The 15,217-nt window shown below is 42.1% G+C and overlaps 1 protein-coding gene across 9 annotated transcripts in view; it reads right to left on the bottom strand.

Moving 5' to 3' along the window:
- The window catches only part of OXR1 (oxidation resistance 1), a 1,797,650-nt gene that overhangs the window by 173,933 nt on the left and 1,608,500 nt on the right, over positions 1-15,217 (bottom strand). For 5 of the 9 annotated variants that reach the window (XM_085605101.1, XM_085605099.1, XM_085605106.1 and 2 more), the window contains one exon: positions 1,875-1,955. The exons of the other annotated variants lie outside the window; for them this stretch is intronic. In XM_085605101.1, the coding sequence (XP_085461227.1) occupies positions 1,875-1,955 (81 nt within the window). The remainder of the gene's footprint in view (positions 1-1,874; positions 1,956-15,217) is intronic. 9 annotated transcript variants of the gene reach the window in all.

Raw genomic sequence — 15,217 nt, forward strand, 5'->3', positions numbered from 1 at the left:
ATCAACATGGAGTGAGAGGCAGGTATTTGGTGGACGAGTGGCACATGAGGGAGAGAACACACATGCACTCTCATGGAGGGATTAACCAAAAATAAGAAAATAGTTCCCTAAAGGTGAGCAGTGGAAGGGTATAAGTCCACCAATCAAAAGGATGGCAAAACGCTATGCTCCGGGGGAAGAACAGACACAACAGCAGCAAATGAGAATGACAGGCACTCAAAGGTAAGCAACGGGCGGCTTGTAAGCTCCCTGTAAGGTCACAATAGGTTTTTCCCATTCAGACAACTTGGCTGTTTGGTAGGAGATACCTAAAAAGTTTAAGAAAATTGACACCAGATGTTCCTAAAAGAGATTTCCAGTGAGCTTTCAAATGCTAACATCAAGGATATTTAACCGTTTTAGTTCCATACAAAGACTTTAAAAACAGAGACACATGTCATACTAGAAGACACCATACACCTATAGACTAAACAGACCGACAGAAGACACCACACACCTATAGAATAAATAGACGGAAGGAAAAATTAAGACTTTAAGCACACATAGTAAGGTTCCAAAAAAAGAGCATCTTTCTGAAAAGAATGCAACTGTGATGAAAAACAAATGACCGCTTTGCTTAAGTAGAGTTGCCAACACCAACTTCTGACAGCAGGAACGAGGAAGGGAAATGTTTGAGAGGTGGTGTCATTAATAACGAACAGAAGACTAGGAGCCCATGCCATTCGCTGCATACTGCAAACTGAAAGTTGTAAACTAGAGCACCACAGGTTGAAGCCGGTTAATCAACTGTGTCGAACTCTACACAAGTTATATTTTTACACAGCGCTAAGTTCGTCCTTTACAGGTCTTCTTGGTAGTGTGGTGCATGTGAGAGTGGGGTCGACCTCGGGGTTTATACTCATGTCTCGTGTCGTAGTATGTATCTGAGGTTGCAGGTCCCAGTGTCTGTGGCTCGGTGTCTTACAGATCTGCAACTAGGTGACCATGAGATGCAGCGTGATGACATGCATGCAGATGGGAACCAGCACAAAACAAAGATGCTAGTAAACGAGACTCACTAACAACATATAACATGAAATGTGATCGTTAGCTAGAGAAGCCTCACCAATTCTTAGAAGAGGTTAATAAAGGCACAGCATCGTATACAAAATAGTTTGTGTGTGGACTATGGCTGTCTATGTTGTTACAAACATTTATAAAGTTGTGAAAATCCAGATTTGCTTCCCCCCTTACTCTAAACAAGGGACGTCTTTTAGAAAGACTCGCTTTTTTATGTAACGTCCCATAAACGTAACTATTTGGTAGCTTCTTCGCACCTTCGTGTAACAATGTGGGAGTAAAAGACGAGTTTAAGATGAACCCGCATTAAACTATCATGGCTATATTTCATGCCTTGTCATTGCGACATGTTAGCTTGATACCAGCACTAACTCAACCTGGGAAAATGTCGATTCCCCTCTTTGTGAACAGTGTCCGTTCGAAATAGACACGTCGAGTACACATGCTGCGCTAAGATAAAACAATCTTGTCCCAAACATTTATCTGCAGCAACAACATTAGGCAGGACTATTTAACCTAGAATATGATTATCAGAATACCATTATACTGCTACTGGGGACAGAAAATTCCTTTCTAAATTAATTTTAAATTTAATAAATAGCCGATTGTAAAGTGATAGGTGGCAGGTCGCATAAAAATCGCTATATTCCAAAAACAATCATTCACGACAAAGGAATTTTCTGTTCCATTTTTCAACTACTGTATGGTAGCTTACAACTAGCCAACAAGTGTGGCTCTTGCCCCGGTTAATCACACAACAAATAAAGCAGGCGAGCTAGTGTCTGGAGAACTCTTGTAACTACTGAAGTGGGCACCTTGAGACGTCTGCAGAGTATGCGCAGTTCTTCAGTATTTAGAGCATCGATCCTGCGGTGATACTCAGCCACTGACACTACCTGAATATGGAGACAGGAAGACAATAATTCCACTGACAGTCAAAAGAATATAAATGAACGAAATAGGTGAAACAGAATGATTATGGATTAAGAATTTTTTTAGAAAGTTTTGAAAAAGAAATTAAAAAAAATGTTTAAAATACACTGCCAGTCATTTTTGATGTGCTTGAGTGGTTGATAGTCATTTAAGATGAGAACAAGTGAAATTAAGATAGCAGGAAAGCAGCAGAAAGTTCGTTTCAACACAACATTAACAGAAATTGTTAGATGGCAACAAACACATTGCTGAAAGTAACGACATTAGTAATGTTAAATCAACATGTCACGACATACAAAAGCATTACAAAGCAGTTCAACATTGACACAACAAAGCACATGGTTTGAGAATATGCACTACACGCAGGAATCTTGTATAAAATGTATTCCAGTCTATACAGAAGGTAACGGTGCTCTCTGCTTAAAAATGACTGTTATTGAAATGTATAAATCTTTTTCAGGTAATAGTCCAGACTGTGTTTACGCTGAAAAGTAAGATTATAAAATACAACAATTTAAAAGCATGTTCCAAACATTCAGAATGTAAATTTGAGCGTGTAAACAATATTACATGTGGAACCGACCTTCACGTATGTCACTACTGTGTGGTACATACTCCCTAAAGTGACGTTTTCAAGTGACGGGAATCCAAGTAAGGTGTTTGTAGAGCACAAGTGTACTCACCAGGTTTTACAACATGCTCCCATATTTGAACGGTTTTCTATTGGGGAAAAAAACACAATTCCTATTGGGGCACTTGACTTCTCTCCCCAAATTATGTTTAATACAGCTTATGGTCCGTTTCTTTCTAAAGTTGAGATATTTATATCAGGCGCTGCTGAGTAGACCAACAATGAGGAACCCTCAGCTGTTTTGATTATCAGCAATAATGGTTCAAAGTACCCATCGTCTTATGACAAGAAAAGAAATAAACAATATTCAGAAGTAAAATGGTATTGCATCTTTGATTCATTTAAAACAATGTTTTAAACAGAGCAACTCAATAGCACAGTACTTTGACCGTGTCCTGTACTTTGAGCGATCGCACAGTGACATTGGTGAATATAATATTTAAAACAGAAACCACAAGGGACCAATTGCAAAAAGACTGAGTAACACAATAAGAAATCTTTCAACAGCTTGCAGGTTTCATTATTAATCCTCGAACTTTGATTTAAAGCGATTTGGAAGTGGGGCTCTTGGCTACCTTTTTCATTCTGGAAACACATTTCCTGTCTGTGTTACTATTCGAACACCTGTTGTATTCTTCCATTATATGCTTTGAACTATTAAGTCTGGCCTGGCAATGATGAATGGAAGCTGCAATACCACTTTTACATCTGAATATCGCATTTAATTGACTATCACAGGGTAATACAAAATTATTTTATTAGTTCCCTCAAATTATCCCAATTCTTTTCTTTAAAGCATCACTGCAAAACTATCACTGCAATGAGTCACTGTTGCTGTTAATGACAATGCATTACAGAAGGTATATACCTTATCTGGCAGACACATAGCCTAGCCACAGATTTCTTATATTTTTAAATCTCCCCCAGGCATCAGACTGGACACAGAAATCTTTCAGCAGTACCTCTACGTGCCAAGGGATGGCGTCATATGACTCAGTGATGACATCGACTCAGGTTGTGACTTCAGTGGAGTCGTATAAGTCCCCTCTGGCACGCAGATGTTAGTTTCTTCTGTGAAAACTTTTGTGCCAAAACACAGGGTCACTATAGAAACCGGCTGTGTAAACAGTTTGCCAAAAAAGATCAATATATCATTGAAACATTAAGTGGAAATAAATGGTAAGGAAAGACCAAACGGTACGACAAAGCACAAGGCTATGTGAAACACTGAGTACTGGTGTATAAATCAGCGTCATAAAAGGAAATACATCTCACCCTGTAAATTGTTCGCAAAGCAGAGAAGATGGGCAGGGTGTTAAGGAATCTGTGGCTAGACTATCTCTCTACCAGATAATGCTATACTCCACTCAGAGGAGAGGCTGCAAAACAATCACACAAAAGTCCTCAGGGAGAACCAGCCAGTCAAAATTAACCAGAGACCAGACGCACGGAGGATTTGATGAAAAGGAGCACGAGCTCCTTAAAAAACTGTGGCAAATACCACAAGTCATGGAAATAAAAACCAATATACACACACACACACACTAGCACATACAGCTATACACAACCTACTGTGAAGAGAAAACCAAACTGCATCTCATAGAAAAATTCACAAAAATATAATGAATATTTTGCCTTATTGTATATAGCAGAGCTATATGTAAGAATGTTTAAACACATATGCAATATACCTGTGTATACACTCTATACACACACAGATAAAAATGGAACCGAAAAACCAGCCCATGATACCATACAACAGAAAACTGAAAGAGATCACCCCCCCAATAAAGCATTCTGGTTGACTTAGCTTTAAGATAATGCTGGCTGCCCAAAAGACTCCTAATAGGCTGTTACTACCATACACCTAAAAGAAAAAAAAAAAAAATCAACAGAAAAATGAACTTTTGCCAAGAGCAAACACTTATGAGCACACTTGGCCAAGTAGGTCAAGATGAGGAAAAAACCCACAAGGTATACGGAACTGAAAACTGACCGTAAATCAGACGAGGATATATATATATATTACCTACTGGCGGTCGCCAGTAGGTAGTTATAGTTAGGACCCCTTTTCCATAGGAAAACCTCAACATTCTATTTTGAATAACTTTGGCGCCGGTCGATGAATCCTCGCGAATTTCTCAAAATAGGTGGGGCGCTACGCTCCGCTCCTACCCTGAAAGTCTCGGGGGGATTCGTCAAGCGGGGGCTGAGATAAAAGGGGGGTCCCAAAACACGTTTTTCCCATGCATTTTTCCATAGGACCTTTAGAACGAGCTACAGCCCGAACGGCTGAACAGAATTACTAGAAATTTGGCAGAGAGGTAGTCCCTAGGTCAAGGAAGTGCCTTTTGTAGGTTTGGTGTAAATCTGTTCAGTAGATTCTGAGAAAATAGCCTTTAAATCAATATATATATCTGAGCCCGCTTACGGTACGCTTACCGTACGCTTACCGTAAGCGTACGGTGGCGTGCGCGAGCGCGATTCTGATTGGCTCTTAGATCTTAGTAAACATTCGAATCGGCCAAAACCAGGAAGCGGCGGCCGCCATTTTGTCTCTCGCACTGAGTGTTGTTTATCAAACAAGATGGCCAAAAACATGTTACGGGGCTGTTTTGACAACTCCCTCCCACATAGTCATGTTGAGGGAGTCCCCAAACATCCCCCAAGAGCAAAAACGGTTTTATTTTTTTTTCGGCAATTTCGCCGAGTACGCTTACCGTACGCTTACCGTAAGCGTACGGTAAAAAAAAAAAAAAAAAAAAAAAAACCACTATCCACACTTACCCCACCCCCTGTGCTTTAGGTGGCCGTAGGCCACCAAATGTACAGGGCTTATTAATAGGTAAAAAAAACTAAATTTTGGCAACATGAAATTATAAAATCGAAATAAAAAAACACTATCCACATTGACCCCACCCCCTGTGCTTTTGGTGGCCGAAGGCCACCAAATGTACAGGGCTTATTAAAGTTGATAAAAACCGTGCACGGAACGAACTGCGTTAAGTGGGCGCGCACGCCTCGAATGGCGTAAAGTAACTTAGCATTTAAAAAACCGTACAAATTCACTGAAAAAACCATAGGTTTCACACACGTTATAGTTAGGAATTAGCATTTAAAAAACCTTGCAAATTCACTGAAAAAACCATAGGTTTCACACGTTATAGTTAGCCGAAATTTTACTGATAAAAAAACCAGTGAAATTGCCCCGTTATAGTTAGTGCTGGCAACTATAACTCACGCGACCGCAATCTTCTGCTGATGACATATGTGTCTTTATGAAAAAAAAATATTTGTAATATATGTATAGCTAAAAATGTATGGAAGAAGACATGGGAAAATAAGTGTCTAAATACAGTATTAGCATCAGCAGAGGATTGCGGTCGCGTGAGTTATAGTTGCCAGCACTAACTATAACGGGGCAATTTCACTGGTTTTTTATCAGTAAAATTTCCGCTAACTATAACATGTGTGAAACCTATGGTTTTTTCAGTGAATTTGCAAGGTTTTTTAAATGCTAATTCCTAACTATAACGTGTGTGAAACCTATGGTTTTTTCAGTGAATATTATATAATTATTATAATTAGCCGTCTCCCTCTTTTTGTTAAGGCCTAATAGGGTGCATTGAAGCACTACTCCACATTTTGGACTGCAGTTGCAATGCATGCTGGGAGGCTGAGTCCGTTCAGCATTGGACAACAGCTGCAGACAATAAAGGCGGGGCCTGGAATACTCCAATCATTTGGAATACCGCATGACATTTTAAAGAGGGAGCGAGCGTAACCCAAGGCAGGAAAGGCATCTGAGGAAGGCATGACCAAACGCCGAAATGCATTATGCCTAAAATCTGGGATAAATAAATGATTACCTGGTACCCCCGCTGTGTCCTTTGGTCTTTTCGTCAGGAAGGACTCTTCTTTCATACAAATTCCACGAGCTGAGCCTTAGCGCGTGCAAAACAGAGGACCCGTCTCGCAAGTGGCCGACAACAAGTAAAGGCAATGTGGCAGGATACACCAAAGGATTGGTAGTTGGAAGACCCACCTTGGGAGCATGACTGACAAGGACCGCTGCAATTTGCAGTCCGTGATTGCACGGGGACGCTGGATCACGGTATCACATCGTCACGGCCTGGTTTGTAATTGCTCCGGAGGTCGAGGCGTTGGGGACCCGAGGTGGCCATTTGCATCTTTATTACTGGGACTCTCGTGGCTCAAATTAGCCGTCTCCCTCTTTTTGTTAAGGCTTAATAGGGTGCATTGAAGCACTACTCCACATTTTGGACTGCAGTTGCAATGCATGCTGGGAGGCTGAGTCCGTTCAGCATTGGACAACAGCTGCAGACAATAAAGGCGGGGCCTGGAATACTCCAATCATTTGGAATACCGCATGACATTTTAAAGAGGGAGCGAGCGTAACCCAAGGCAGGAAAGGCATCTGAGGAAGGCATGACCAAACGCCGAAATGCATTATGCCTAAAATCTGGGATAAATAAATGATTACCTGGTACCCCCGCTGTGTCCTTTGGTCTTTTCGTCAGGAAGGACTCTTCTTTCATATATATATATATATATATATATTTATTATCTACTGGTGGTCGCCAGTAGATAGTTATAGTTAGGATCGTGTTTCCATAGGAAATCCGCAACATTCTATTTGGAATAACTTTGGCGCCGATTGACGAATCCTCGCGAAATTATCAAAATAGGTGGGGCGCTCCACTCCACTCCTTCCCTGAAAGTCTCGGGGAGATTCGTCAAGCAGGGGCTGAGAAAAAGGGGGGGTCCCAAAATGCGTTTTCCCCATGCATTTTTCCATAGGACCTTTAGTCCAAGCAACAGCCCGAACGGCTGAACCGAATTACTTGAAATTTGGCAGAGAAGTAGTCCTCAGGACAGGGATGTGCCTTTTGCAGGTCTGGTGTAAATCTGTTCAGTATTTCCTGAGGAAATAGCATTTAAAAGCATATATATATCTATAAGCGCGCACGGTAAAACTTACCGTACGCGCACGCTGCCGTGCGCGAGCACGATTCTGATTGGTTGTTAGATCTTAGTAAACATTCGAATCGGTCGAAACCAGGAAGTGTCGGCCGCCATTTTGTCTCTCGCAGTCTGAGGGGGTGAAAAACAAAGGTGGAGAACGTGAAAAGGGGGCAGTGTGGACAATTCCTGACCCCCTAGCCTTTGTCAGGGGGTCCCAGATGGACCCCCAAGGGCCAAAATTTCTTTTAATTTTGTTTTGAAAAATCGCGGAGTGCGCGTAGCGTGCGCGTACTGTAGAAACAGAAAAATTCCGCAAACTGAGTAACGTGGGCGTGCGGTGCGCGAAGCGCACTGCGCGCCCACAGCGCGCGCACGGTGCTCGAAGCGCACCGTGCGCGTACGGTACGCGCACGGTGAAAAACCTTAGTTCCTATAGTTAGGAATTAGCATTTAAAAAACCTTGCAAATTCACTTAAAAAATCATAGGTTTCACACATGTTATAGTTAGCTGGACATTTCACTCGTGAAAAACCATTGAAATTCCCCCGTTATAGTTAGGGCAGGCAACTATAACTCACGCGACCGCAATCCTCTGCTAATGACGTCAGATATTACATCACTGATGACATATGTGTCTTTCTGAAAAAAAAATATTTCTAATATATGTATAGCTAAAAATGAATGGAAGAAGACATGGGTAAATAAGTGTCTAAATACAGTGATGTAATATCTGACGTCATCAGCAGAGGATTGCGGTCGCGTGAGTTATAGTTGCCTGCACTAACTATAACGGGGGAATTTCAATGGTTTTTCACGAGGGAAATGTCCAGCTAACTATAACATGTGTGAAACCTATGGTTTTTTAAGTGAATATATATATATACACACACACATAAATATACATACTCGAACGGCAACATGCTCATGAAGAGCCTCTATGGTATATAGTCCGCCAGCACAACGATAGCTTTAAGCCGTTCAATTCGCAGTGGATGCCCGACGCGTTTATATATACACACACACACATATATATACACACACACATATATACACACACACACACATATATATATACACACACACATATATATATATACACACACACACACACATATATATATATATACACACACACACACACATATATATATATACACACACACACACACATATATATATATACACACACACACACACACATATATATATACACACACACACACACACATATATACACACACACACACACACATATATATATATATATACACACACACATATATATATATATATATATATACACACACACACTTATTTATTTTATGATTTTATATAGCGCTGAATCACCCCAGGGGGTATCTCTGCGCTTGTAACAACTAAACAACCAGGCAGCAAGTTAGAAAAGATGGGTTTTCAAAAGCTTTCTGAACTGGAGAATGGTCATATCGGTGCGAAGATATTGAGGAAGGCTATTCCAGAAACACGGGGCAAGGTAAGAAAAAGCTTTGCCTCCAGTGCGTGATTTCTTGATTCTAGGAATAGAAAGTAATCTTTTGGATCGAGATCTAAGAGAGCATGCAGGAGTATAGATAATGCATTTCCTGGCCTTTCCAAGGACTGAGCTTATTTATTGCTTTAAAGATCATACATCCTATCTTAAATTCCACTCTTTTTTTCACAGGAAGCCAGTGAAGTTTTAGTAGCAAAGGCAAGGAAGGAGTCCTAGGTGGTAGGCCCGTCACTAGACGGGCAGCCGTGTTTTGTATAACCTGCAGTTTTCCTAAGGCTATGTGCGTAGAAAGAAGCAGAGCATTGCAGTAATCAATTCTGCTCATGATCAGGGCCTGAATCAGAGTCTTCCTCGTAGAGATAGGAAGTAAAGGAAAGATTCTGCTAAGTAGACTCAAGACATGATAACAGGTGCCAACAGTAGTATTGACATGGGCATCTAAAGTAAGTTTATGATCTAATTTGATGCCGAGGTTATTTATCCCCTCTTTAGGGATCAGGGCTTTACCCAACTCCTCAGGCCACCAATTTGGCGACCAGCAGATGGCGGCACCTCCAAACAACATACTCGATTTTTCTGAGTTTAATTGGAGGAAATTGCTTTGCATCCAAGAGGCAATAGCCATCATACCCTGGGAGAAAATATGTTGTATGTCTGTTCTTTTTTTTTATCAAAGGTGAGGAGGAGTTGGGTGTCATCCGCATAAGAAATAGGACAAAAACCCAGATTTCTCATAAGTTTCGCCAGAGGGGTCACATAGATATTAAAAAGAGTAGGGCTCAGACATGAGCCCTGCGGGACACCCCTGGTTATATGAGAGAGAGCAGATTTATAAGGGCCCATAGTGACTGCCTGAGTTCTGTTCGTCAGAAAATCTGACAAACACTTCAGTGCAAGTCCCGCAATACCAATCTCCTGCAGTCTAGACAGCAGGATATGATGTGAAATGGTATCGAACGCTGCTGAGAGGTCAAGCAGCACCAAAAGTGCTGCTTGACCATTATCCAGTGCCATCCTGATGTTATCGGTTACTTTCACTAAGGCCGTTTCCGTGCTATGCTTAGCACGAAAACCAGATTGGGAAACATCAAGAGCATGGGTGGATTCGATAAACGCCGATAGGTGTCTATTAATATGTTTTTCTATGATCTTGCTCTGTAGGGGAAGCAGAGAAATAGGGCGGTAATTAGTCAGCTCAGCCGGATGGATTTTTAGGTTTTTACGAATGGGGAGAATTTGGGCATGTTTCCATTGTTGCAGGAGACTACCAGAGTTTAAAGAGTTATTAATAATGGAGCATATGGGTAAAGCAAGTTGATCTGAGAATTTAGATGAAACTTTACCTGGAATAATGTCAAGAGGAGAGCCAGATGTAGTACCTTCCAATAAGGAAGATATTTCTGTGATAGTAATGTTAGGAAAGGTGCAAAATTGTGAATCATTACTAATTTGGTTTGATGGATCTACAGTAGGGGCAGGAAAGGAGGTGTTAGATGAAATAATTTTTTGATAGGTATTTTCAATTTTCTGAATAAAAAAGGAAGAAATATTGTCACATAGAGTTTGGGAGGAGATGTCTCTGGTCTCACAGGATATGGGATTAGTAAAATTATTCACAATTTGAAAGAGTGTGCTGGAATTATTTCCTGCTTGATCTACCACGGTCGCAATATGCAATTTGCGAGCCTTTTTAATGTTATTGTGATAGTTAGAAATAGCAATCTTATAATAAATTTTATCTTGCTCATTATGCGAAAGTCGCCATGAGCGTTCTAACCTCTTGCAGGAACTTTTTTCCTCACGTAAAACAGAAGTATACCAATCAGTAGGGGAACCTTTGGGAGGATGAGTGAGAAGCTTCATAGGGGCTTTCTTAACAAGCACATTTGAGATAAGAAGGATAAAGAGGTCAAGTTGTTGATTGACATTGTAGAGCATAGTTTCCCTATCCCAGGAGAGAAATAGGGAAGAGAGATGGTCAGAAGTTAGTTTATGCCATGGTCTGTATTGACAAATGGCTGAAGTAGTAGATGAAGCGCAATCACAATGGATAGGGCTAATAAGTTGAAAATGTATTAGTGAATGATCAGTCCAAGTAAGTGGATAGGTGTCACCACATTTGATATCCTGAGAGTTAGTCATAATGAGATCCAAAATGTGGCCAGCAACATGAGCAGGAGCGGAATTTATTTTAACTAATCCAGAGGCAGCCAGGTCTTGCAGACATAGCCTAGCATCCTGGTTCAAGACATCTTCGCTATGGATATTAAAATCTCCTAACAAAAGGAATTTACCCGTGGCAATTATGTGAGGAGAGAGAAAATCTAGCAGTTGACAGGTAAAATTAAGTGTAGGGCCAGGTGGTCTATATACCAAAGCACCTTTCCAGCTACAACGGGTAGAAAGATCTAACCATTCAAACGCCTCTGTGCCCACTTGATCTAGAATGGTAAGTGCTAGGTCTTCTTTATGAATTATAGCTATACCCCCACCCGCTCTGCCTGATCTATCCAATTTCGAAATACGATAGCCCTCCGTGATGGCCAAAGCAATGGCGGGAGTGGAAGATGGTTTAATCCAGGTCTCAGTAATGAAGCCCATCTCGGGTTTCAAATCAGTCAGGATATCCCATATATCTGTAGCATGCTTAGGGAGGGACCTAACATTAACCAGAAAGCAGTTCCACTCACTATTTATCCCTGGAAGAGGAGGTAAATTAAGAGAAGTATTAAAGAGTGAGATAAATCATTAACATTAAGCTGTCGAATAGTAATCGAAGGGGGTCAGAGACACTCAGTGCTCTGGAATCTACAAGCTCGGCATGAAAAAGGGCCCTCTAACACTCGATAAGGCTGAAGAGGTAATTTACAGGGGGCGGGCTTGAGCTCTTATAAACAATCACGCGAATATCTGCGAGGTATGTTTAAAATTTGTAGGGCAGATACAGGCAGCCTACCAGGGGTCCTGGCTTCTGTCGGCGAACTGGCGCGGACGGGCGCAGACGGGCTTGCCTCTGGCGCGCCAACGGCGCGCCCGCGATGCGCGCTTGCATCATCCGGATTTAAATAACCCCAGCTGCTAGAGCGCTAACCAAAATGGCGCCCAATAGCTGGCCTGGCCTGAAGAGATTCTGGGACGGCTCACTAAGTAGTGAGGTGAGTTTTCAAATTTTAAATGCAGGTGAGTGGCAGTAAGCTTTGGCTAAAAAAGTCAATCAGATGAAATTAAAAGATATTTAGAGCAAAAATAGAATAATGCGCGCAATAACCTACTCTCATTACTATGAGAGGGCAGGGTGCCGCAGTATCAGTAAAAACAAGCAAAAACAGGTTCTGCTTCAACAATCAACATTCACATGCAGCGTTCGCGCTAGTAGTAGCAATCATTACCTCCCCCTCTCCCTCCCTCCCTCCCCCAATGGGCCAGCTCTATAGACCAACAAACAAACACCTGAACAATGTCTTCCCACAGGATGTCCCACCACCGAGATTATAATTGACCTTGTGCATTCTGTATGGTCAGAATGGGGGTGTATCTCTGTTTCTCACCTGAGGAACCACGCCATGGCCCGACCTACTGGATCAGTAGGTATCCATGCCACATCGAATGATCAGTTTTGCTGCCTGTTGGCCAATCCGAATCAACTGTTCAAGATTAGATTGGAGGTCATCTGGAAGTGATGGCAACATAGTTTGCAAGAAATCCCACAAAGAGTGAGAACACCACCCAAAAACACAAGACGTGTTAGTGGACTGTAAAGCGGAACTAGTAGAGGAAAAACGGTTTGCCACCCGAATCTTGTCTCCTAGAATCTCTATCCGATGGTACATTAGGTAGAGAATCCCTATTCTGTGAGGCTTAAGCAGCCCGACTACCAAACTACAAGAGGTAGGATGCCTGAAGAGACCAGTGGTATCTCCAGGAGCAGACAGGTGCCTGCAAGATATAGCAACGATCCACCAAAACCCTCGTATCAAGCGTAGCCAAAGTGCCCAACAATATGCTGTATAGGGCCTCACTATATGGGAGAACAGGCTCAATAAAGGACATCAATCATGGGATCAGTGGCCTTCTCCAACATAGGAAAAGATCACTCTAAAACCAACGCTGCTCTCCTTTACATATCTGCAAAAGAGGAACTTGTCTCAGTAGCAAGACCTAGAGGGGAAAGTAGTTCCGAGACTAGAGAAGAGACTCCAGCCCACTAGCCTCACCAGGAGCAGATAGCTCATTCTCCTCCATGAGAGGTGGAATAGTCTCAGAAATAGGCTGTAATAGCCCAGACTCCTACGTATCATCCACGACAAGATGACTTTAAGAAGCTCCATCATGAGAGGTAAGAGGAAAAACAACATTCCCCCCCCACCCCAGTTGGCTCTATCGACTCTGCATCTGACGCAGAGAGGAGGAGAAATGGCTTCAATCTGCACCGCCAACATCAATGCCTGAGTCTACTGATCAAAGAAGCAGAGTCGGCCCGAGCTGACCCAATGACTGAGAAGGCCCAATTGACAATGAGGGCAAACCCACCGTCATGGCTCCTCTAAACTCCATGGGGCCTGACGACGCTCCATGGGAAGATGGAGGCCCAAAGATGAGATGCAGAGAATAATAGTATTCTTTCATTTGAGCCATCAAAGTCCCGACTCCCAGAAAGACGGGGAGGTGTGGGCGAGTCGTGTCCAGACTACACCAGCGAGCAGGCAGAGCCGTGAGAGAGGGAGTCTCCACACGGCGACATCGTGGAGTGCTGTGACTTTAATCGCCTACGCTTACCTTGGGACGTTGATGCAGAGCAATGTCCTCATGAACTCCTCTGGCTCCTGGTACGGCCCTTTAAACGGACCTCCGAATGAGAAGTAGAAGACCGAGGCCGACGTGAAGTGCCCGAAGACTGCATAGGCCGCGGTACCAAGAGTTTCACCCAGCATTCCTTGAGCGGCTTCAGCATCTGGCAGGAACCGCAATCTTCAGAGTCGTGGTGCTGTCCCAAACATCACCAAAAACAGAATGCGGGTCTGTAGCAGACATCGGTCATGCACAAGGCTTAAAGCTTGAAGACATGAGAAAGGACACACTGTTTCCGACACAAACTGTTGAAGTAGGCCAGAAAACGACTTGAGGAACTGCTTCACCGGATCAAAGTTGCAGCGCAGAAAGAAGAAAATGTCATCTGTGCGCCAGAGGGAACTTATATGACTCCACTGACATTACAACCAGAGTAGACGTAATCACGGAGTCGTACGACACCACCCTCCCTGGCGCGCAGATGTACTGCTGGAAAATCTCCGGATCCAGTCTGTCGCCTGGGGAGAATTCAAAAGTTTAGGAATCTGCAGCTAGATCTCTCTAACAGATATATATTTCGAAAGATGAGCACCTATTGTGCAGTACAAAATCCACAATCCTGCACAGACATTCACAAGCTTCTTGCCTGCTTTTAAAGAATGTAGAATGTTAAGTCAATATTTTGGCAATTCGCTTCATTCATATACTGTGGGACATGATGTACTATATACTTGTCTAATTAATTCTGTGGACGCTTATTTCCTTTTGGGGCTAACTTCAGCGGTTCTTCTGCCCCACACATTGACAACCAATTAAACATCCAATACATACAATTTGACTGACAAAAGGAATATAATATGTTAACAGCAGAAAACGATTACCTTATATGAGATTTATTAGGTACTGTGTGCCACAAAATGTCTACTTACACTGTACTAAAAGAATAGAAGTGAAAATATTTCAAAAGAAAGTGTGCTAGAAGAAAGAGGTCTCCCTTCTGCTCCCAGCATAATTTAGTACTGGACAATAAATAAACAATCAGACACTGGTAAGGTATAGTATTTATTCTCTCGGTAGTCCATGGATGAATTTTCAAACTGCTCAGGTTTCCATCGCAAACCTGAAACTTAACAAGTTTGTGAAGATATGCTATCCATAGTACAAATGGGTTTGTTTCTCTGTTAAGCTAAAGTATCAATTGGAACTAAATTCTTAGTATTTGACAGGTCAGATTAAAGGGCTTAGCTAATGTGCATTTCATAGGTTAGTAAACTTAGCCATTGCATGGAAAACGTATGATAAGACTAATG

This window comes from Triturus cristatus, chromosome 5_1 (genome assembly GCF_964204655.1).
Source record: "Triturus cristatus chromosome 5_1, aTriCri1.1, whole genome shotgun sequence".
Taxonomy (NCBI): Eukaryota; Metazoa; Chordata; class Amphibia; order Caudata; family Salamandridae; genus Triturus; species Triturus cristatus.